General features: G+C 43.3%; 1 protein-coding gene across 7 annotated transcripts in view; it reads left to right on the top strand.

Moving 5' to 3' along the window:
* ptprfa (protein tyrosine phosphatase receptor type Fa) overlaps positions 1 to 22,516 on the top strand; it is a 454,009-nt gene that overhangs the window by 215,958 nt on the left and 215,535 nt on the right. For all 7 annotated transcript variants that reach the window (XM_037768968.1, XM_037768972.1, XM_037768971.1 and 4 more), the window contains exon 5: positions 22,297 to 22,485. In XM_037768968.1, the coding sequence (XP_037624896.1) occupies positions 22,297 to 22,485 (189 nt within the window). The remainder of the gene's footprint in view (positions 1 to 22,296; positions 22,486 to 22,516) is intronic.

The raw sequence follows: 22,516 nt of genomic DNA, 5'->3' as shown, positions 1-22,516 counted from the left end.
AATCAGAGTGGGCAGGATGCTGGTGTCAACACACTCCGCTTACTGCTGAGAGTAAGGTGGTGCTATGAGCTGTACCCTCCTGGAAGAGTGATAGCCTTGATTTACTTCATTCTGACATTATGAAAGGGCAGACATGCAGCTAGGATCTGCAGCAGCACTGCTAGCAGAGTTAGGCCTGTGTCAACATTTTCAAACCAGTTTTTAAATGAACTCAAACAATGGAGCTGACTGTCGTTGACTTAACGGCCACAGGTGTCACTGTTAACAAGACATTTCTGATTCTTACATAGAGTCCCTTTAACTATTTATAAACTTAAACACTTTGGTAGCTTCTCTACTCTTCTCCCTCGTGTCTTCCACACCGTCTCTCATCGATCTTCTCCTTTCCTTCTTCATCCCACCCCTCTGAGAATCCGGTTAATTATCATCTGATATTCTCCGATTGGCTAATGACATTGATAGACACCTGGCTGCCCAATACACCCAAAAGAAACCTGATATGAGGGCTTCACAGGCTACTCAAAACAGAGGACATTTCAACACTTACCAAAATATACATTTCTCCATGTAAATGAAAAGGTTATTACACTACAAATACACTGTATAGTTGTTAACTGATCATATATCAGAGAAACATTATGCAAACAGAAACTAGTACTAGGGTACTACAGTGACATCACCAGTGTAGGCCTATGGGAACTGACCAAACACGTACACAAAATGTATTAGTGCGGCGCCAAAAGGTGCGCTGAAAATTTTGGGTGCACCTAAATTATGAGCTGTTGCACTTACATGAAAAAGTTAGGTACACCAGTGCAACCAATGTAAAAAGTTAGTGTGGAGCTGTGTATCATGTTAATCACGTTGTCATATTGCTTATTATTAATGCAATACAAGCTGGATTTAGCGCTGTGACGCCGTCGTCACAGGTTGTTGATGTAGCCCACTTTTTAATTTGCCAGAACGCGTCACAATGACAAAGGCCGGTTTACATAAAATCAGACCGATGGTAAATGGACTTGCATTCATATAGCACCTTTCTAGTCTTCAGACCACTTAAAGCTCTTTACACTACAGCATTCACCCATTCACACACACATTCATACACTGATGGCAGAGGCTGCCATACAAAGAGCCAACCTGCCCATCAGGATCTAATCTAAAGACTCATTCACATCGATTGAATTGAGCAATTTGGGGTATTATAAGTATCTTGCTCAAGGACACTTTGACATGTGAGCGGAGGAGCCCTGGATTGAACTGCCGACTTTCCACTCGGTGGACGACCTGCTCTCCCTCTGAGCCTCTGTGGCTGCGCCGGACCAGACCGGCAGAACCGTAAATCTACCCGACTCTTGAATTTAGCTTTGCATAACACACCAAGGCACCATGTTGGCAGCATATATGAGAGATTGAATCAATTAATGAAAATGCACTCACACGTATCTGTTTAAAATGTATAGTCATGGTGCTGGTAGCCTTTGAACATTTCAAAATGAAATAAAGAAACAGAGGCACACATAAAACGCTTCCTGGGAAAAGAAGTGTCAGGGGTGAACAGATTCCAGTATTTCTCTTTTTTGACAGTTTTATATTCTCTGTTTTAGGCCACATGCAATCATCAGTTAGATAGGCAGACTATAGTTTCTAGACAACATGTAATATATCATTATGATTCACACACTGTTTTACGTTTTTAATATGTATGTGACAGTCTTCAACAAATCATACAATGACCAAGAAAATAAACAAGACTAAATCCCTTCTTCATAAAACATCACAATACATAATGTATTCATATATACACCGATCAGCCATTACATTCAGACCACTGACAGGTGAAGTGAATGACATTGATTATCTGGTTACCTTGGTACCTGGCAGTGGGGGGGGGATATATTAGACAGCAAGTGAACATTTTGAACTTTGAACTTTGTGTTGGAAGCAGAAAAAAATGGGCCAGCGTAAAGATGTGAGCGATTTTGACAAGGGCCCATGTCAATCACCATCACTCTCCCTCCTCATTTCCTGTCAGCTCTCTACTCTCTCCCGTCTCATAAAAGCATAAAATGCCTAAAAAAAAAAAATGATGTAAGATGTCAGATTCTTTGCTATTAACCGAAACCACTATGTCCTCTACATCTTGAAGCTATTTAATGAAAAGCATGGCCACATTTTTTCAGACTAACTCCGGGGCCTTTGCTGACCAATGTCTAATTCTGTATTACGAGCTTCAAGCAGGAAACTCAAACTATCTCTGTCTTAAGTGACTCATCTACCAAAGAGACTCAAACAAGTCGTGAACGTACCATTTAGTCGTCTGTCAAGAATCTAATTATGTCGTGTGGCCGTGCAGCAGGCTTGTGGGCTGTGTGCACATCAGGCCTGCTGTGCTAAGCTTTGCTGGGGTTGAATAAAAGGAGATATCCTGTTCTATCTGTCAGAAGCACCTTGCTCAGAATGATGGATAGCAGCTCCATCGGGCGCATAATGCTCTCTAAAGAGGAAAAAGCCTCCTTCATTTTAAAGCAACAATGCCAATTACGGCTCGGGCTCAGGTCTGCCGGCCTGCCCGCCCGCCCGCCCCTCTGCACAGAGCTGTGGTTCTGGAACACTGAGCACTGAAACCCCAACTGAACACATTCAGATTACATATTCATTCCTTCAGCAAACCCAATCTCAAACCAACACTCACACACATGCGTTCACACAGGTAGTTCTCAAGGGAAACATTGCAACCTGTGAGGAAGCAGTGGTCTGCAGAGGAGGAGGCTACCTCGGGGAGCCGTTCAAAGTCTCCATCACCAGAAAGCGTCAACACTGTTGAAATGACAGACAGTAGGCATGTATTCATTTCATCAGCTCAATCTTCATTTTAGATCTGTGCATGCGTATTTCGGTCCTCAGACCCAAATAGGCAGAGATTAAAATGTAGGGATGTCTTCTCCTTCCCCAATCCAGTGGATGCTCTTGTAAAAGGGCACATTTAGTACAGGGTCAATGCTGCTGTCGTGGCTTCTGCAGTAAAGAGATTTCAGACTCGACTATCTGCCATCTTCCTCCGCTGTTTATCTCCCCACAACAGGCCCACCACTCAGCTTCCAGGCTCACAAGCTCACACTGGCAAATACAGCCTACAGTGCACAGAAGCACAGGGAGGTACAATGACAGAGACACACACACACACACACACACATGCAAGACATGCAACGCCTGGTGTGTTGCAGGCTGATAAAGAAGCAATTAAAGCCATCAGATTTCAGTCTTGTGTAAAAATAGCTGCTTATTTACTTGGCCCTCCCGTCCAGATCTCTGCCTTACTCACTGCTGATGACATTGACAATTACTTTATTTATCTACTTAGACTAAGTTCTCAGTCACAGCTCCACAGAGGATTTTGCAGCAACGCCCGTGTGTGTTTTCAGTAATGTCATCTCTAACTTGTGGAGACTTTCTTTAACTTTGTCGTCACGCTGTGAAGGCCATCTGTCAGGAAGATACCTGCTGTGGCATCACAAGACTGAATGACACTCTAATTATCCTCATGGGACACAACGCAATTTCAGCAGACAAAGTGAAGGCTGAATTATATGCCTCTGGTGGTTACATTTAAACCCGTTTATATTTATAGCACACTTGTGTTGTGCATTATATTCTCTTAATTATTTTGTTATTGAGTGCGACAATTGCATTGAGGAGAAACTTTGCCCTGTAAATTGCTTTAAAGGACCAGTGTGTAGCTATTGGGGGGATCATTTGGCAGTAATGGACAATATTATTAAAGCTTTAAAAAATCTAGAACGCTCTCTCAATGAAATGACCTGTGATTGGTCAAAGTCTCCCGTCACGGGCTAGATGTTCTAAAGCCTGAAAACAGAGCCATGAGGAGGAGCAGAAGTCTAGTTATCTCACAGAACACTTGAATTACAATATGCTGAAAGGTTATTATGTTTTTTTTGCCCAATGATGCCAAAACATTGTTGCCTACTGAAGCTTTAAGCAGCCAGTATACTTCATGAGAACTTGGATGGTGAAATGGCTTTGGAAATCCCCACCCATACACCTTTACGGAATTGGGAGTCTGTGTCCGAAAACAAAGTGCAAAACTATGAATGTGTCCCATATATTGTGTCACTGCCCTCTCTATGGTGGCCGGCTTCACTCCACCATACAAATGAGTTCTTTTCTAGCATTACCCAGCCCTTACGCTTTGCTAAAAAATAGGGCACAAAACTTCATGTACTGGCACGAAATGTTGGTATTTAATGTGAAATGGAATTCCAAATCATGAAGTTTGGAATTGTCCAATGTGAACCCAGTCCCAAGGCATACAGGGCCGTCCAGATAGAGATTGCAAGTAAATACCAGGTGTACATGGGAATGACTGTTTCTCTGTTATCTCTGTTTATAACATTCCCTAATGATGATAGTATTGATCTCTTCTATCACTAATATTATTGGTAACTAGAATGGCACTCGGAGAGCGCAGACCTCCTCCAAGGTGCGTGACTTTAAAAACAGACCCCAGCTCCCAGCTGGCGGTACCGTGAGGTGTTCCGTGTAACGTATCGGTGGATGCCTCTCTCATTCAGCAGCCGTGTTATGTCTGTATAACGTTACACTACGTTGTCTCTCATCCCGTCATCTACCGCTTTGTTCTTTCTCACCACGGACGGACAGCAGATCCCGCTGCACCTCGATGTCTCGCCACACATCCACACACGTATCTCTCTGCTCTCAGAAGGAAGAAGAAGGTGGGGTCATGCGTCATCAACGCGTCATCAATGCGTCATCAACGCGTCATCAACGCGTCATCAGTTACACTGCGCATGTGTTATACCCTGTGGTCTTGGAGGGTGGGGCTGGCTTTGTATTCCACACAATTAAAAATGCAAACATTTGATGGGTAGTTATGGAGATGTGCTAAAACTGCAAAGTGTAATGCTGTGGCCTTTGAGTAAACTCCTGTGAGACGCTCAGGGGACGTGTCTTCAAAGGCTCGGCTTCAAAAAGCTCCTATTAACAGCTTATTAGGAAATGTGTATGTTCAGTCATTAGTATTTGTGTACATGCCTGTCTGTGTGTGCATACATAGCAGAGATAAATGAGAAATGCAAATCAATTCTTGCAAGTCAGTCATCAGGCAGGGCTGTGTGCTGATACAGGTCATGGAGTGTGTGTGTGGCTATATGTGTTTATACATGTTTCCATGTTTTTGTGTCTAAGTGACTAATGGGGACAACAATTACTGAAAGTGGTCCAGTATTGAGGGAGAACGCTGCAACCGGCAGCAGCAAAAACGAGCTGCGAGGGCAAGTGAGCAGCGTCAGTTGCGTTGCGTTGCGTTCACTTAAAGTGCTTGTTTTTACCACTGACAGGCTCACATTGTTATTATAAGTGTCTGAAAACTTTATGGGAAGCACCCTATAGAGAAATAAACCTTTTTGTCACCTTTCTCTTGATCCGGTCTGGTTGTTATTGTGTCCAAGTCCCGCTCAAGGAGAAGTCTTGTGAAATCTGAATATCCGTATGCTCAGGCTCAGATAAATACGGGAGGAACATCGAATTCAAAGACCTCACCCACATTGTGGAAATCATTTAAATATTCAGCCATAACACTGCAAATCATTTAGATAACACTAAGCTACGCTTTCTGTACTCCAACACAACAAACTCTGTCCGGCTGGCACTCGCGTTTCCACCATGGATGTATTCCACTATTCCATCGTTGTCTTCCCGCAACACGTCACCTCGCCAGATTTCAGAAAAAGCTCCCCTTGAGCGAAACTCTTTCCATGAAGTCAGATACTTATAATAATAATCATAGCCTGTCATGGCAAAAACAAGCACTTTTAGTGGACGTAAATGACGGTGCCAGCTTGCCCCAATAGCACCACATTGCAGCCTGAGACCAGCTGCCGTCTACAGCGCTCTCCCTCAATACTGGACCAATTTCAGAAATCGTTGTCCCTATTAGTCAGTTAGACACAAAAACATGGGAAAATAGGGTCCAGGTTGAAAATACTGAAGTTACCCTTTAATGGAAAATGTATATAAATGAGTGGAGAAACGTGAATGCAGATGCCTCCATACAGGGCACAAGGATCATCAACAGTCACCTGATTCCAGCCCAAATGAACAGTTATGGGAGATTTAGTGTTAATGCCCCTATACACTGGGTGATAACTGTGATCTTGCAAGTTCATTTCATATTACAGTGCAAGCTAAATGTAAAAACAATCTTGGTCCAATCTTTGTCAGATCGTGTAATATAAATTTTGAGGTCTGTTCGATTTTGTCATCTCCTATCTGCACAACTGTCATGTCTTAAAAATGCAGCAAAAGCTAGCTTTGGCCATGGCCTTCCACAGTATTTTTCTTTTTACTTAATTCAGCGGTAGCATATATGCACCCCAATGTGATGTCTGCCTGTAGGCCTACTCTACTCGTATGTGGACATTATTGGCATTGCCAAGTGTATGGAGTGTCATTTCATGCTGTATTCTGATTGGTTGGTTTGTAGAAGTGGGTCGTGGTGGTAGTCCTATTGGGAGAATTCGGTCCCATTCTGACGCTGTTAGAATGTTGAAGCCTACCTACTGGACAGACAGCGGATCTCTTTCTCTAACAGACTGATTCAGTTTCGCTGTCACAAGGACAGGTACAGGACATCTCTCCTGCCTAAAGCAATATCCCTCTACAACACCTCACCTCTGTCTAACAGAAAACTCTCAGCTTTATAGTTCTGTCTCAACCATACTCCATTATGTTTTTTTAGTTGTAGTAGTCTGGTAAATTTATTGTGTATTCAGATATTCAAATATATTTTTCATATTGTGTGTACTATAGATATTATCTCTAGTTTTGATATGTACACCGGTCAGCCATAACATTATGACCACCTGCCTAATATTGAGTAGGACCCCCTGACCCGTCGAGGCATGGACTCCACTAGACCTCTGAAGGTCTGCTGTGGTATCTGGCACCAAGCCGTCAGTAGCAGATCCTTTAAGTCCTGGAAGTTGCGAGGTGGGGGGGGGCCTCCGTGGATCCGACTTGTTTGTCCAGCACATCCCAAAGAGGCCCAGTCGACACCTCCAACTCATTGCCATTCACATGATGTAAAAGAAAACGTGATTCATCAGACCGGGCCACCTTCTTCCATCGCTCCGTGGTCCAGTTCTGATGCTCACGTCATTGTAGGCGCTTTTGGCGGTGGACACGGGTCAGCACAGGATCCCTGACCGGTCCACATACACAACAAACTGCTCCTCACTGTGTGTTCTGACACCTTTCTATCAGAACCAGCATTAACTTTTTCATCAGTTTGAGCTCCAGTAGCTCTTCTATTGGATCAGACAACACGGGCCAGCCGTCGCTCCCCAGGTGCATCAATGAGCCTCGGGTCTGACGCTGTGGCCGGTTCACTGGTTCTCCTTCCTCGGACCACTTTTGGTAGGTCCTGACCACTGCAGACCGGGAACATCCCACAAGAGCTGCAGTTCTGGAGATGTTCTGACCCAGTCGTCTAGACAGCACTATTTGGCCCTCGTCAAAGTCCCTCACATCCTTACGCTGGCCCATTTTTTGTACTTTCAACACAAAGTTCAAAATGTTCACTTGCTGTCTAATATATCCCCCTCACTGCCAGGTGCCATTGTAACGAGATAATCAATGTTATTCACTTCACCTGACAGTGGTTTTAATGTTATGGCTGATCAGTGTATATTTACTGTATAATTACTGTTCCTGTGCATTGCCTGATAACCTGCTGCTGTAACACAAGAATTTCTCTATCTATCTATCTATCTATCTATCCATCCATCCATCCATCCATCCACCCATCCACCCATCCATCTCTCCATCATCGTCAAATTCTCTCTGAGGCAGGCCTTAATCCCACACAGTGCATAGGGGCCTTTAGACAGTGCTCCCACACCGTTGTCAAAACACCAACTGATGGAATATCTTTTAGAAGATGAAACTATGTTCTAGAGATGTATGAACTTTGCTGTGGATATCGATGATCATCAGAGGATACATCTTCTAGTGCCACCAACAGGCTCTCAACTTGTTTATAACACATATCAAAATCTTATTACCAGATCACCTTGAAATATGCTCAGCACATTCATGCTCCCAGGAAGATGAACTGTATCTCGTTACTTTTAGTATTTTACATACAAGACCATGCAGATCAAGGTCCTTCGCAAGGTCGCTGAGGACAAGCGGATGTAGAACAGGGATGCATGGATGGATATTATTTTGTAAATAATGTGTCAGTAACAGTCATTACTGATGTACAGTAAATCTCTCTTTGATTATAAATCAAGAATGTTGGCATGTTCCTGCTTTTTATCCACTGCTGTGTGCAATTTGTACAGCAGCACAATAAGTGTACATATCCAAAGCATCACTGTTTACCTCCTGCTGAACTAACTATGTACCCATTAGGAAGGTACACAGCACATGCGGGAGCTGCTTGTTGTGTTTAATTGGTGCTGCACTGGACAAATGTTCAAAATGCCCTGCCAAGGTCTGTGCCTCGTCCTGCCCAGCCTCCCCTGTCCTCCTCCCTGCTCACTGAGACTGCTCCTTGGCTCTTTTAATTTGCCAGGAAGATCTTATTAAGAGCATAAAGCTCCTCCAGAGAGGCAGTCTGGCATCTGCTTGATTAAAGTGATGGATGGAGATGGGGAAGTGCTGTGTTTGAGAAATGATAAGGCTCAGAGAGGCGTGTTGGTTTTTGTTCCAAGTCTCTCAGGTCTTCTCTGTTTGCCCACACCACACTGGTGAAATGTTGGCATTTGCCACTGAAAGCGCCATTGGCCTGAGGCTAATGTTGTGGCACTGCTTGAATGCCAAAAGTCTGCTCAGTGGTTGGTTAACTGCTCCCAAAGCCGATAATTGTTTTCAAGCAGCTTTGGGGTCAAGAAAGCAGAGCTGTATAATAACAAGAGGAGGGATCTGACCACTGAAATACATCCTCTCAATCCGACAGCAGGAAACATGGAGTCGTTCTGAGAGAGGGAACACATTTAGAAACATTTTAAATTATAGGGTTTCTCACTGTTCTGAGGAATGCGTCTGCATCTCATCGGTCAGGACCTGGAGCTCGCCGTCTGAACACTTATTTTTTCTTTTTATGCCTCCGTGCAGGCCACAGCCGTGGCCAGAGGCATTATGTTTTCGGGTTTCCGTCCATCCGTCCAGTCCATTCTCTTGAACGCGATATCTCAGGAATGCCTGGAGGGAATTTCTTCAAATTTGGCACGGACATCCATTTGGACTCGAGGATGAACTGATTCGATTTTGGTGGTCAAAGTTCAAAGGTCTAGGTCACTGTGACCTCATGCCCGTCCCATTCTCATGATATCTCAGTGATATCTCTCGTGATATTGAGCGAATTTCTTCAAATTTAGAAGAGACATCCACTTGGACTCATGGATGAACTGATTAGATTTTAGTGGTCACAGGTCAAGGTCACTGTGACCTCACCCACAGTTATGAAAGTGATATCTCAGGAACGCCTGGAGGGAATTGAATTACATCTGGCACAAACGTCCACTTGGACTCAAGGATGAACTGATGGTGGTCAGAGGTCACTGTGACCTCACAAAACCACATAGACATAGATGTCAACTTCAACTTGACTGGTTTGCTGAGGCAAATGCGAGGTGTTAATTCTAGTTATCTCTCCATTGTTCAGTCTATTGTGTTCTTGGCGTAAAGGCAACATTTATACTTTGCCACATGGATAATTGCAATCAGACACAAGAAAAGGACAAATTACACTCAGCTGCAAAACTTAATGGCTGTGTTTGCACTGTAATATCATTAGTGCATTATCCTTTGTGAATCGGACCTTGCGAATTGGCAGATAGCCGTTGCAAGTGATGCGCAATTCACGGTGCAATCAGTGGATGAAGTCTATTCTTTGTGAATTTGCCAGTTTCTTTCAAAATTATAGCCTGTATTATAAAGGCTGTAATAATAATGTAAAGTAGTAATCTATGGAATGTTCTTAATCTCACTGTTGTATTATGCATGGATTTTACTTATAGTCATTTCATGAAACATTTATATTTATTGTTCTAAACACCCAAGTCCAGATGCATAATGCATGTGTGATTCATGGCTAAACACTGTGTACACACAAACACGCAAATATGCATGCACACAAGCCTGTTTTCTACTGCCACAGTTAGCCGTAAATGGACATAGACTCACCATATGAATACCTTTGTCATCTCCACCTGACACTCAATAAAAAGAGCATCAGAGAAGCAGTGCAAATTCACTGAATTGCTCTGGCAAGGTATTTTGTCTGACTGCAAACCTCTGAATCACAGCTCATGTATCTCCGATTTGCTCACTTATTCTGGTGTTGTGCTCTTTGATGGCTGTTTCCCTTGGTTGGTGAAACAACCGGCCAATCAGAGATTGATTGTGAAAGATTGCCATGCGAAATGAAAAATGGGGATGTCGTCTTTTACATTAGGGATGTACCGGTCCGACTTTTGTAGTTCCGATTGCGATACCAATACCTGGGCTTTGGGTATTGGTCGATACCGAGTACCAATCCAATACCAGTGTTTAATTAAGTTGCATGCCTCACTGAGTGGAAGAGACTTGGTTCATTCTTTTATGTGAAAGGCAAAATTCCTGTATATAATGGATAATATATATATACAATTTAATTGAATAGATCGGTCCCATTGCCACTGATACCTGATTCAGCTATCTGAGTCAGTATCGGCTCGATATCCAATCCGGTATCGTGCATCCCTACTTTACATAGCTAGCCACCTAGCTACATACCTGGAAAACATCAACTATTTCATGATTCATTTTCTATAGTTCAGTGTATGTGTGTCCCCGACTAAGAATTTACACTGTCAAATCTAATTGGCTAAATCTCGCCTATTGTCGACTGATCGTCGAATCATGTTTTTTTTTAAAAAAAAATTTGTATCCTTCTCTGTTTGAGCTTTATTCATCTATAGACCAGAGGTTCCTAAACTTTTAAGGCCATGTACCATTATGTACCAAACCAAATTTCCCAAGTACGACTTCCTACTGCAGATACCAACAATGTAACCATGAAAGAGCCACCTGGCCTATATACAGCCTTTGCTGTTCCTCTGGCCCTGTGACGGTAAATCCCAGATTGATGCAGCTAGCCTGGTAATGTCTTTTCATTCAGCTAGAAGTAGCGCCAATGAACTGTCAGGGCCAGCGTTGTCATTTGTCTCTCGGCTGTCTTGTAGCCATTTAAAATTTCCAATCATTCTGCTTTAATAAACGACTGAGGCGTCCTAATCCGACTGCATTTAGCCAACGTTACTAGGTTCATGCTTTGTCAGACGTCACGTCCAACCAAATTTTATTTCTAAAATATTTAGGAGGACTCGGGCCAGTTGGAGTGCAATTGTTAGGTGCTTTAGCAAGGCTCCTGTGTACCACCAGACAGGAGCTCGCGTACCACCAGCGTTGCATGTACCACAGTTTGAGAATCACTGCTATAGACAAATATCTAAAACAACTAAATCATTGGCCAAGATACATGTGACTATATTAGCAGTTGTTTCAGAATAATGGACAAAACTGTTGTGTGTGTGTGCATGGGTGCAGCGCTGTCCGTTGTACTGAAACTGAGGAGGTTGATAGACAGAACACGTTTTCTTAGCCTACTTGCTTTTCGTGGCTGTAAATAGAACTTTAGGTCTTAATTCCATTTCCCCTCCATTGTAGCAATCCACAGACAGAAAGGAAACGACATGAGAGAAAGACGCAAGCTGCAAACAGCGGTTTCTACGCACCACCTCCTGCTGATTTTAATGGAAAATCATTCAGAAATTCAAACATTTCGGTCTGCACACACACACACATACACACACACAATATAGGCCTATAGCTACATGTTGCAAAATGACCTCATTACTCTACCACGGAAGATTCATCACTTGACATGACTGTCCGTCTGAGTCTCACTCCACTCCACTGTAAAACACACAGGTCGTCAACAAACTGGCAACCACTTGTTGTGAAGTGAATGCAATGGAACGGGAAAGGAAGAATGCGACATCTAGTGGCTGAATGTTATCAGTGTTATCAATGGCACCACATCATGGGATGTGTAGAAGCAATGTGCGTGGCAACAGCACAGATGAAACAGTATACCCTTTCTGCTCAACATCTTCCCATCATGAGCACCATTGTTTCCTGTCCCAAGTATTCCCTCGCAGCCACAGTCAGTCTGGGAAAGTCCTGAGTGTAAGTGATCCTCATCTGCCATGTCAGGCTGCAGAGCGGCCTGTCTGTCTGCACCAGCACCGTAAACCTTCATCAGGGGAATTCTTCCTCCACACCGACATCAGCAAGAAAATGTGCTAAATGATGGCAACACACAACAGCATTGATCTAAAGCCACTGGGCTACCACAGCAACCTTTTCCAGAACGTTTTCAAAGATTTAGGCTGCAGTTGAAAAGTCTTTTTTGCTTAAGAAGGTTCCTAACTGAGTGAAATGACCCGGAAGTATCTCAGTGGCAGCCATGATAAGAGCTGTTCAAACTCTCTAAATGCTAAGGAAAGGTGCTTCAATGCTTCTTTTCTTATCTCCTTTAGCATAGCATACACCGGACCATTCTTTACCAAAGGAAAGGAGATAATGCCGTCCCACAACTCCTTGCGGCCGCAGCATTTAAAGTGATGCACCATTCTGCCGTTCATGAAAACAAACCATCTTATCTTCCAACGATTTAACAATTACTTCCATGCAGTCATATAGCCTACTAATTAGGATTCATGTTGATAAATATGAGTGGACAACCATTGCGTTTCCCTTTATTTGCCTTTATCTATTTTGAACATCTGACAAATAAGTAAAAAACAAAACATATAGCAAACACCTGCACAAGGGTGAGAATGTTTATGAATAGTAAGGTTTTAGTGAAGATGCATTGGTTTATGAGTATAACATTTACGACAGACAGACATATAAACACCTAGCTTCTATGATAGTTCCTGCTACAGTAGGCGTCTCCACGACCACATTTTGCCGTGATGACTCACAAGGGGAAAACAGCGTTGCTGTAGCGGCTGGGAAACATTTATCAGCCAATATGTGCTAGTTTAATATCCGACAAGTTTTGCCTTGAACTGTAAGTGTTCAACTCCACACACAGAATCTTGTAATGAACAAACCGTCTCCTGTAGTTTTTAGATCTGTTAAGTTGACTTTGTACCTGTGTGCTTTCAAACGCAGCTCCCCGGCAGCCCTCAGGCCTGTAAATCCAACCTGAACCCTCAAGCCCACCCCGGCCTCACCCACCTCCTGTCACCATCAGGACCGATCAGGTTTCCCTCTGCGCTCACAGAGCTGTGGCTGCTGCATTACAGCCAAAAGCCCAAACAGCCTGTCACAGCAGAACAATGAGCTCAATGTGCACGAGTCTAGTGGCTCTCATCAGCCGGGCCGCTCTCCACCATTACACTGAATGGGGATGCACCGGGCTGCAGTCTTTACTGCCCAGAACACTGTTCAACATTAACTCAATTTAAAGAGGGAATAAGTGAGCTCTTTACCCTCCCACAGCACAGAATGACCATAATCCACCTGTGAGGGGTTGATGGGGCTGTTGATCGATACCAGTGGCCTTGTGGTGATTTAGCTGGCTGCTGAAAACTCACTTTCTAGCCTCTGTCGTAGAGCAAAAACTCCCACCCCACCAACTGTAGCTATCAAGACACTCACAACTACAGTTCACTCAACCCTATTGTCAAACTGTGGCTTTGTTTTAGATAATCACAGCCAGAAAGTCATGGAACAGGAACCTGTGTCAGGGACAAGCCCTATAAATGTTTTAGAACCCACTGATGAGAAACATATGCTTCATTGATTAATTATTAACACGTTCTAATAAGGTACTCTTTATAGGTTTATCAATCGTAACTAGTGGCTTTCTAGGGGGTGGAGAGGTGGATGGGTCCAACAAACACAAGACCCGTGTTCGAGACCGGTGTTTTATTTTGTAAGTTACGTAACTTACAAAATAAAACAACCGTCTCTACAAAACACGTGACAAACATCATTAATGACGTTTGTCACGTGTTTTGTAGAGACGGTTGTCACGTTTCCGTAGTCACATTACATCGTTTCCTGTATGTGTTTTACTTAATTGACGTACTTACTTTAAGCCAAGCCATGACGTTTTCCATTAATCTAACTAGGTTTTCTTAGCTGAACCTAAATCAGTGGCCTTGTTTCCCCCTGCTGGTACTGCACGTTAATACAGACGTGTTATATTCAGGTCTGTGAGAGGCAAAACGTGACACTCTACACGCTGTCCTCTGGTGGACAGGCAGGTTTATTACACGCTTCGGTGTGATACCGGGTTGAGTTATCCAGTTAGTGTAGAATGGTAAAGCACAAATATACCAACCCGTTCTCACTCCCAACTCGTCAAACGCTGTCGCCTGGGCAGTGCTCTGCGGTGTCTGATAGTGACGCACGGAGGCACCTTTTAGTGACTGTATGCAACCCACCATGCTTTCAACTAAGATAGATAGATAGATAGATAGTAACTTTATTAATCCCGAGGGAAATTCAAGTTTCCAGCATCACAGTTCCATAGTGCAAAAACATGTTAGTAAACAGATAGTAAAAAGTTAGTAGTGCAAAGTACAAAGTACAAAAAAATATACCAGATATAAAAATACAAGATGAAGAAGAAAACTGTTAAAAGTGAATATAGTGCAGAGCTGTGATACACGACTATTAAAAAAGTGAATATAGTGCAGAAGAGACTGTTAAAAGTGAGTATAGTGCATTATTATCCGTCCTGCAGACCGTCCTCCTTTGTTCCCCCCCCCTCCCCTCCCTCCCTAGAGAGGTGTTGTACAGTTTGATGGCTCGTGGACAAAGGATTAAAGTTCGCTGTACCTCTTTAGGTCCCTCAATATTTGATTCAGCATCTGCCAACCTGCCTTACAACTTGACAACCTTACCTGCCAGAATGAATTTGTAACCCCATTAGGCAGGTTGGAGGGTGGTGATATCAAGGCCCAGATGAACTAAGTTTTTCTGTTATGGAGAAATCTAACTTCATTATACCCCTGCGACAACGTAGTCGCTCCTTCTGTCCGTCCATCCTTCCATCCTTCCGTCCTTCTGTCCGTTCGTGTGACACACTTTTGTTTCCGGAGTAGAACTGGAAGACTATTTAACTTAGGAACTTCAAATTTGGTCTGATGGTTGACAGTCTGGTCTAGTTTTGCCTTTTGGGGGATGGAAGTCCAGGGTGCCCAACATTTCTAACATTTTGGGCACCCTGGACTTGAGGAAGGTGAGCTAATAATAAGCTACATTTTGATCAATAGAATAATTCCATTAGTTCCTAAAGGGTAAAACCTTTGGCCCTACTTTAGTAGGGGTCAGCGGGGGTATATGAGCCATGCTCACTTTTGCCTTGTGTTTTAAGAAAGGGACTTCCTATGCTTTGATTGTTGACATGCCTTGGTTTGAGTTTTAATCCTGATATGATTCTGACATCCAGTAGCAGTATATCAGTATCATGGAAGCTGTGCTGCTTCAGCCATACCAGACTCAACAGGGACACAGCTCTGGATCCATTCAATTTACACTTGACTCAGTTCAGAGAGTAATTTGAAAATGCAGTTCACCTAATAACGGCGCAGTCTACCTTCTCAATAAACTGGATGTGATATAAGACGCCTTTTAGGGCAAAGTACTTCCTTTTTGAGTGTGAAGAAAATCCACTTCCTCCACTGAATGAAGTGGAAGTGAATTACTCAAGCGCTCAATGAAAAGTGAGCACAATATTGGAGGTTGTCTGAGGTGGTGTTTGTGAAGCTGTTAGGCTTAAAGGCAGTCATTGGCTGTCATATTAGAAATCTAGCAGAGTTCAGAGTGAGTTCCAAACCAACATAGACGTTTTATATCAGGCTGGTAGTTTTGTAAGTTCCATAATGTTGTTTTATCACTAAAAGCTGGTTTTCTAAACTGCAGCTTGTAGTAGTGACTCACAGTGTGTGCCCATGGGTCCATATTAGCTGAAGAGATGAGAGGAGGGTCGGGTTACCATCTCTCCTCCCAGAGAGCTGATAAAATAAGAGACAGAGCAGAAAGACTGACAGGAGTGGACATGTCAGTTCACCAGCATGTACAACACTCTTTGACTGACAGCCAATCAGCTGCAGCACAGCGACAGCTCTCTTTGTGTTTCAGCATTGCTTGCTGACAATCACCAATTTCAGTTGTATTTTTTTTCTTTTTGAGTCACAGTGGATTAAGTTGTAGAGTCTATTTCTAAAAAGCACGGTAATCCCTCCCCTATCAAGTGCATGGCTGTGTAGTCTTGGAACAGCTACATTTATTGTGAAGTCTTTCCATTTACTTCGCTCACAGAGCTCATGCATGAATATCAGGTGTCTTGGGAGGAGTACAACATCCCACATGTGTAACCAGCTTTGTTCTATTGTCTGGGAGCATGTCAAAGATTCAGTTCTCTGTCGTTATTAGTTGGGACCACATCATCTGAGACAAAACAGAGGCTATAGAGTCTCAGGATGTTTCTTTCAATCTGTTAAAACAAATGCAAAGACACTTGTCATTCCCAGACTGCATCTGATCTGCTGACAGTGGGATGTTGAGGCACATCTCACACGTCTCTGAGTCAGTGTGAAATGATTAACTCGGCCTCACAACATGACATTACACACTCATGACATTCTGCGTGTCATGAGTTGGCATTTTAGCCTCTCCACATGTCATTTGTACACCGCTTTTCACGTGTCATTTGTACGCCACGCTAACATCTGCAGTTAGGGTCAGGCAAGAAAACCACTAACTTATGTTCAGGCAAGAAAACCGTTTAATTAGGGTGAGAGAAAACGTGATGGTTGGGCTTAAAATAAGTAAGAAAAACGCATACGGAAACAATGTAACGTAACTACAAAAAACACATCACATATGTCAATAAAAAACACGTGACAAATGCACTAACCTACCTTATAAAACAAAACACCGGTCAACAATGATGTCGAACACTGGTTTCCTGGTTAAAGGTCCAGTGTTTGTTGGACCCATCCACCTTCCCACCTGCCATAGGTGGTCTTTCTTGCTTTTTATACTGCGTTACTAACTCTTAACGTGGCATTTGTGTGCGGATGTGTTTACGTTGCAGTCAGTACAGGATACATGGTTTACAAATGACATGCAGAAATCAAGAAAGGCGTACTTATTGCACGCTAAACGCCTTGCGCATTATCATGGCATTTATACGCCTTTTTGGAGCGAATGGGCTGGGAATGATACAGATGATCAAATGGAAAAATGATTCGGATAAATGATAGATGTCAAAAACCCTTTCTGTTAAGTTTTAGTCATATTAGTCTTGCTTTAATCATCAATAAATGTAACAATAAAGTTAACAAAACATTTGTTTGTCAAGACTAAGTAACTAACACATTAGAGTCTCTTATTAGAGTCTTTTTTTTACACTGCAATTGTAGGTCCAACTACCGAAACGGGTAGTGGATGGGTCAAACAAACCCAAGACTTTCAACCAGGAGACCATTGTTACGTGACCTGTGTCAAACTAAAAGTAACATTGACCTATTTTGTCTCGTCAGTCTTTAGCCACGTGACTCGTTAGTATCGTCAGTCTCGTGAGTCTCTGGTCAGTGAAGTTAACAAACCACGACTGTTTCCTAACCCTAACTAAGTGGTTGTGTAGCCTAAACTTAACTTCCTATGAAAACGGAAGCTTATTTTGAAAGGACACTATGCATGTAACAAGCCTATATTATATGCACACCTTCCCTGGTCTGCCCAAAAGTAACGCAAGAGGGGTGCCCCGTGTTTCGGTCTCCGATGCCGAGGGGAACTGACCAAGCGGCGGTATTTGACAAGTTGGTAGTGAAAATGTGTTGAATTAATGTGTGCTGATGTTTTTTGAGTGGATGAAGGAGTCTCAGGGAGGTGGTCGGGGGTGGATGGTAGACGTACAAATCACAGGTCTTTGATTTGCTGGTTCATATCCTGTCTCTCGACTGTGGTTAGGTTTAGGCAACAGCACCACTTTGGTTAAGGTTAGAGAAGGATCGTAATTGGGTTAAATGTTAATAAATACATTATGTCTCATGGTTCAGGTCACTGTGGACTTTCTCTGTATTAAACCAAGATCACAATGTTTCACTAACCAAGTGCTGCCAATGCCTAGACATTACAGTAGAAACGTTTACCAATGCTGTAGTGAGTATGAGCATGAAAAAAAACTAAAATGAAATATTTACTGATACGTTAAGTATCACAATTTTTGGATTTGCCAGATACATTAATTAACAACATTTCCTCATTATGTTAATGGGAAATGTTACCTTCAAAATGTATCTGCTGTTGAAAATCAGTTGTATATGAACATCATTTCTAGAAGACTTGGTTGACAATATAGCAGAAACACAGGGAAGAACCCTATAGCCTTGTGAAGAGGCTGTTTTTCGACATTGGGAGTCTTCCAGCGGCTTTCAGCCAGCCTGGCCTGTCACGTCTCCTTTGTTCCCTGGAGTTTCATTTTTCATCTGTCACCACAGGATCTTTCCTCCCCTCCTCACAGCCCATTCTGAGCTCTTTATTAGAGGCTGTCCCAGTGTGGCACAGGGAGCTTTTGACACTGCATGTTAAAATTTGTAAAAAGAAAATCTTTGTCATTGTCCTTTTCAGGGGAGGATTGTTTTACCCCACTACAAGGAAAACAATTATAGTTATTATCAAATATATAATATCAAAGAACAATAAATATAAAGTATAATTTAAAAAAATGGAATGGTAAAGCCTAAATGAAAATGACCAAAATGGAAAAGCTCAATCCTGGAATGGATAAAGATCTATCTGTAATGAAATCATGTTGGAGAATTTAACCCCTCCTGGGTATGTCTCAATAAGACAGCTGCTGCTGAGTTTCTTGTTGTCTAACTGATGTCAACCTGCAGTCGACTGTCTCCTACAAAATTATGTTCCCATATAACTAAACTGCGTCCTCGATTCTCAAAATGCTGTATGTGTCTTTCATTTAGTGAAGAGAAAAGAAGAGACATCATTGTTTTACAATATTTAACCCTGACTATGCTGACCATCGCTGTCCATGTATTGACCCACAAGTACCTGACTGACTTCATTAAACAACTCAGAAAGGTTTTCAAGTTAGTGGCCAATAAAAATTATAGGGTGAATATAAAATATCATGCAGTCATTTTCCTCAGAATTCCACATTGCTGTAGCAGAGGCAAATTATGCCCTTGTAGCCATGTGATCATTACCATCATCTCTAATGATTGCAGTGTTTCTTGGAATGAGTCAGAAATGTGAGTCGTCTCTTTGTGTGTAGGTCATAAAATCCCTATCCTCAGCTGTCATTACGTCACATCTGGCAGCCGCCTGCTGTTCTGCAGGGCGACTGAGGATCACATCTCAACACTGACAGTCACATTCATGTTTACTATTTCAATACAGAATATACAGATTTAAATTGTGTTTGGATCGCAGTCAGGGAAGTGACACATTCTGTCTCAAACTGGCGTGCTGTATTTATTGAGCAGACACACCAGGCTGAAGTGGCAGTTTGCGTGTCATTTGTGCGGATCTCTCCTTGTTAGGGCTGCGTATCGGTACTTGATACCTTGAAGGTATCGACCGAAATAACCCAGAACCAAATAGTATCGACACTTCTCCAGTCAAACGATACTTGCATTCGATCCTTTTTGTCCCCAGATCTAGAAAAATTTGACTATTTGTACGTTTTTGCCCCCAAGCGTTCTTCGATGTGACGCATGATTGGCCTACTACTGTAGAAGCTACGACCCATACAGGTGGGATTGTCTCCACACGGCTCTGAACATGGAGAGTATATAAAGAGTATATATATATATATTGTATATATACAGTATATGTATAGCAAAGAGACAAAACTCTGGTGCTTTTTGACAACAGCCACTAGATTGCGCTGCCTGTATCGCTGGAACCGGAGGCTGGGCGTTACACTTCTGCAACAACGACGCCCTTCAACAACGCCGTCCTGCCACCGTGGGTCTGTTGCAGCGTTATCAGCGCTAACCGCCGTATGAGCGCTGTGCAGTGTGGCAGCGATTAGCTAGCCAGTGGGGCACACAGACAAGCTTCCGTTCACATGATGGGTATGGAATGAAGTCCTCTATTGGTATCAGTATCAGTTTAAGGGTACTGGTATTGGTGCTGGCATCGTAATGTTTTAAACGATACCCAGCCCTACTCTTTGTAATGTTCTAGTGTGGAAATAAACGTGCATTAATTGTAAGGCCTGTATATACTGTAACTAATGGACGGGTGTTGTGGTTTGTGTTCATCAAATTGGAATTTGATCTTGACCATCAATGAACTGTACAATCACTACAGGCTGCAGGTTATCGGTACCAAATTTCATGGCAATCAATCCAACAGTTGTCGAGATATTTCCATACAAACCAATAATGTTAAACTGCTGGTGGCGCTCCGGGGATCTCCTGTGTTCAACAATCATCAGATTCTTTTTGATGCTGAAAAAAACAGTCTGAATCAGATGATTATGAGACGAGGTGTGTGAAGCTCTGACTAGTGCATGGGTAGAGGTGTGGAATGGGATTTTCAGCCCATGATTTTATTATGTTTCATCCATATTTCGGCAGGGCTGGCATTTGACCGCACTAAGCGTTTCAGATTATGTGAGCACAGCAGGGGCCTTTCTCTTTCAGAATGCATTGCACTCGGGGTGAAATTGCATCGCCCTCGCTCTCGTTCACACAGATCCATGACGAGAAATTCCATAGAAAGATTAGTCATGCACTGGCCCAGCAATATTTACATTACAGGGTCAGTTTTCCTATGTTTGAATTTGATGGGGGGAACCTCACAGCTCAAGGTTGTGGGATGAGCTGAGCAGGGAAACCTCACACCGCAGGGTCGAGGCTGAAGAACACATCCGATGATAGACTGAAGTCTTTGGGGCCGCACACATGCCGCGTCTAAAACGCTTGGAAAACGCCAGCTTTGCCGCTTTCATCCTTTTATCTAAGGTGTTTGGGAGGTTGCGCTCGTGCCGTGTCTGCCGTGCCTGCCGTTACTAAGCAACCAAAACTTGCGCGCTGCGGTGACGATAATGAAGTTGCTGTAATTTAGCAGGAAGCCTCACTGACTGAACTAAACAAAGTCAAAATAAAGATAAATGAATTTCCAGCACTGTCAAATCCTCACAGTAGCTTTACTGCTCGATGTGTTGGTGTCGGTCCGGCTGACCTTTCAACCGGATGCTGTGACGTTCTTGGATGGAAAGGGTGAAGCAAGTAAAGTCCGTGGGACAGATCATAAAGCTCTGGGAAGCCCTGCTCTAAATTTCTCCTCCATATATTTACAGTAGACTGATATTTACGGAAGAAAGAAAAAATATCTGCCAGCTGTGATTGGTTGTTCCTCATCACATGACATGCGGTGCGCCCTGCAGCATTCCAAAAGTTGCCGCAACGGCGTCACTCTAGCGTTTGAGCCAACACATTCTCACTCCCAACTCGTCAAATACCGCCGCTTGGTCAGTGCCCCTCGGCATCGGAGACTGACCCACTTGCGTTACTTTTGGACGGACCAGGGACGGTGTGTCAATATACGCTCGTTACATGCATAGTGTCCTTTCAAAATAAACTTCCGCTTTCACAGTAAATCAGGTTGACTTTAACTTCCCTGACTAGCGACTCACGTGACTAGTAACTCACGGGACTGACAATACTGACGAATCACATGACTAACGACTGTCGTGACAAAAAAGTCAAACACTTTTAGTTTCACACGGGACACTTACACCGGTCTCCTGGTTGAAAGTCTTGTGTTTGTTTGACCCATCCACTGCCTCTCCCGCCCGCCCTGAATGGACTCTCACACTATTAATACTACGTCACTTGCTCCGACCGTCGAATAACGCCGTGGGTGGGTTTACATTGGAGTCAATTGAAAGCCTGGTTCATCACAAACTGTTGCTAAAGGGTGCCTCTGTGCATCGGGTCTCCAATACTGAGGGGCACTGACCAAACAGCAGTATTTGATGGGTTGGAAGTGAGAACGGTTTGTTTGAGCACGCCTGCCGCACGTCTACACTGACAATGGATTTGAGCACGCAAAAAACGTGGCATGTGTACAGCCCCTTAGCTGAAATGATCTGATTGTCACAGCTGTCAGAGTGCCAATGCTTGTTTGTCTCTGTCTTTGTCACAGAGGACCAGATCCCTCATGGTTTCCCCACCATAGACATGGGGCCCCAGCTGAAGGTTGTGGAGAGAACGCGTACCGCTACGATGCTGTGTGCTGCCAGTGGCAACCCCGACCCAGAGATCTACTGGTTCAAAGACTTCCTACCTGTGGACATCGGCAGCAGCAACGGGCGCATCAAACAGCTGCGTTCAGGTAAAGCACTCATCTCAACATGTTCACGTCT

Source organism: Sebastes umbrosus, chromosome 5 (genome assembly GCF_015220745.1).
Source record: "Sebastes umbrosus isolate fSebUmb1 chromosome 5, fSebUmb1.pri, whole genome shotgun sequence".
NCBI lineage: Eukaryota > Metazoa > Chordata > Actinopteri > Perciformes > Sebastidae > Sebastes > Sebastes umbrosus.
Note: the sequence above shows the minus strand (reverse complement) of the source record. Positions and strands in the feature narration are given on the sequence as shown.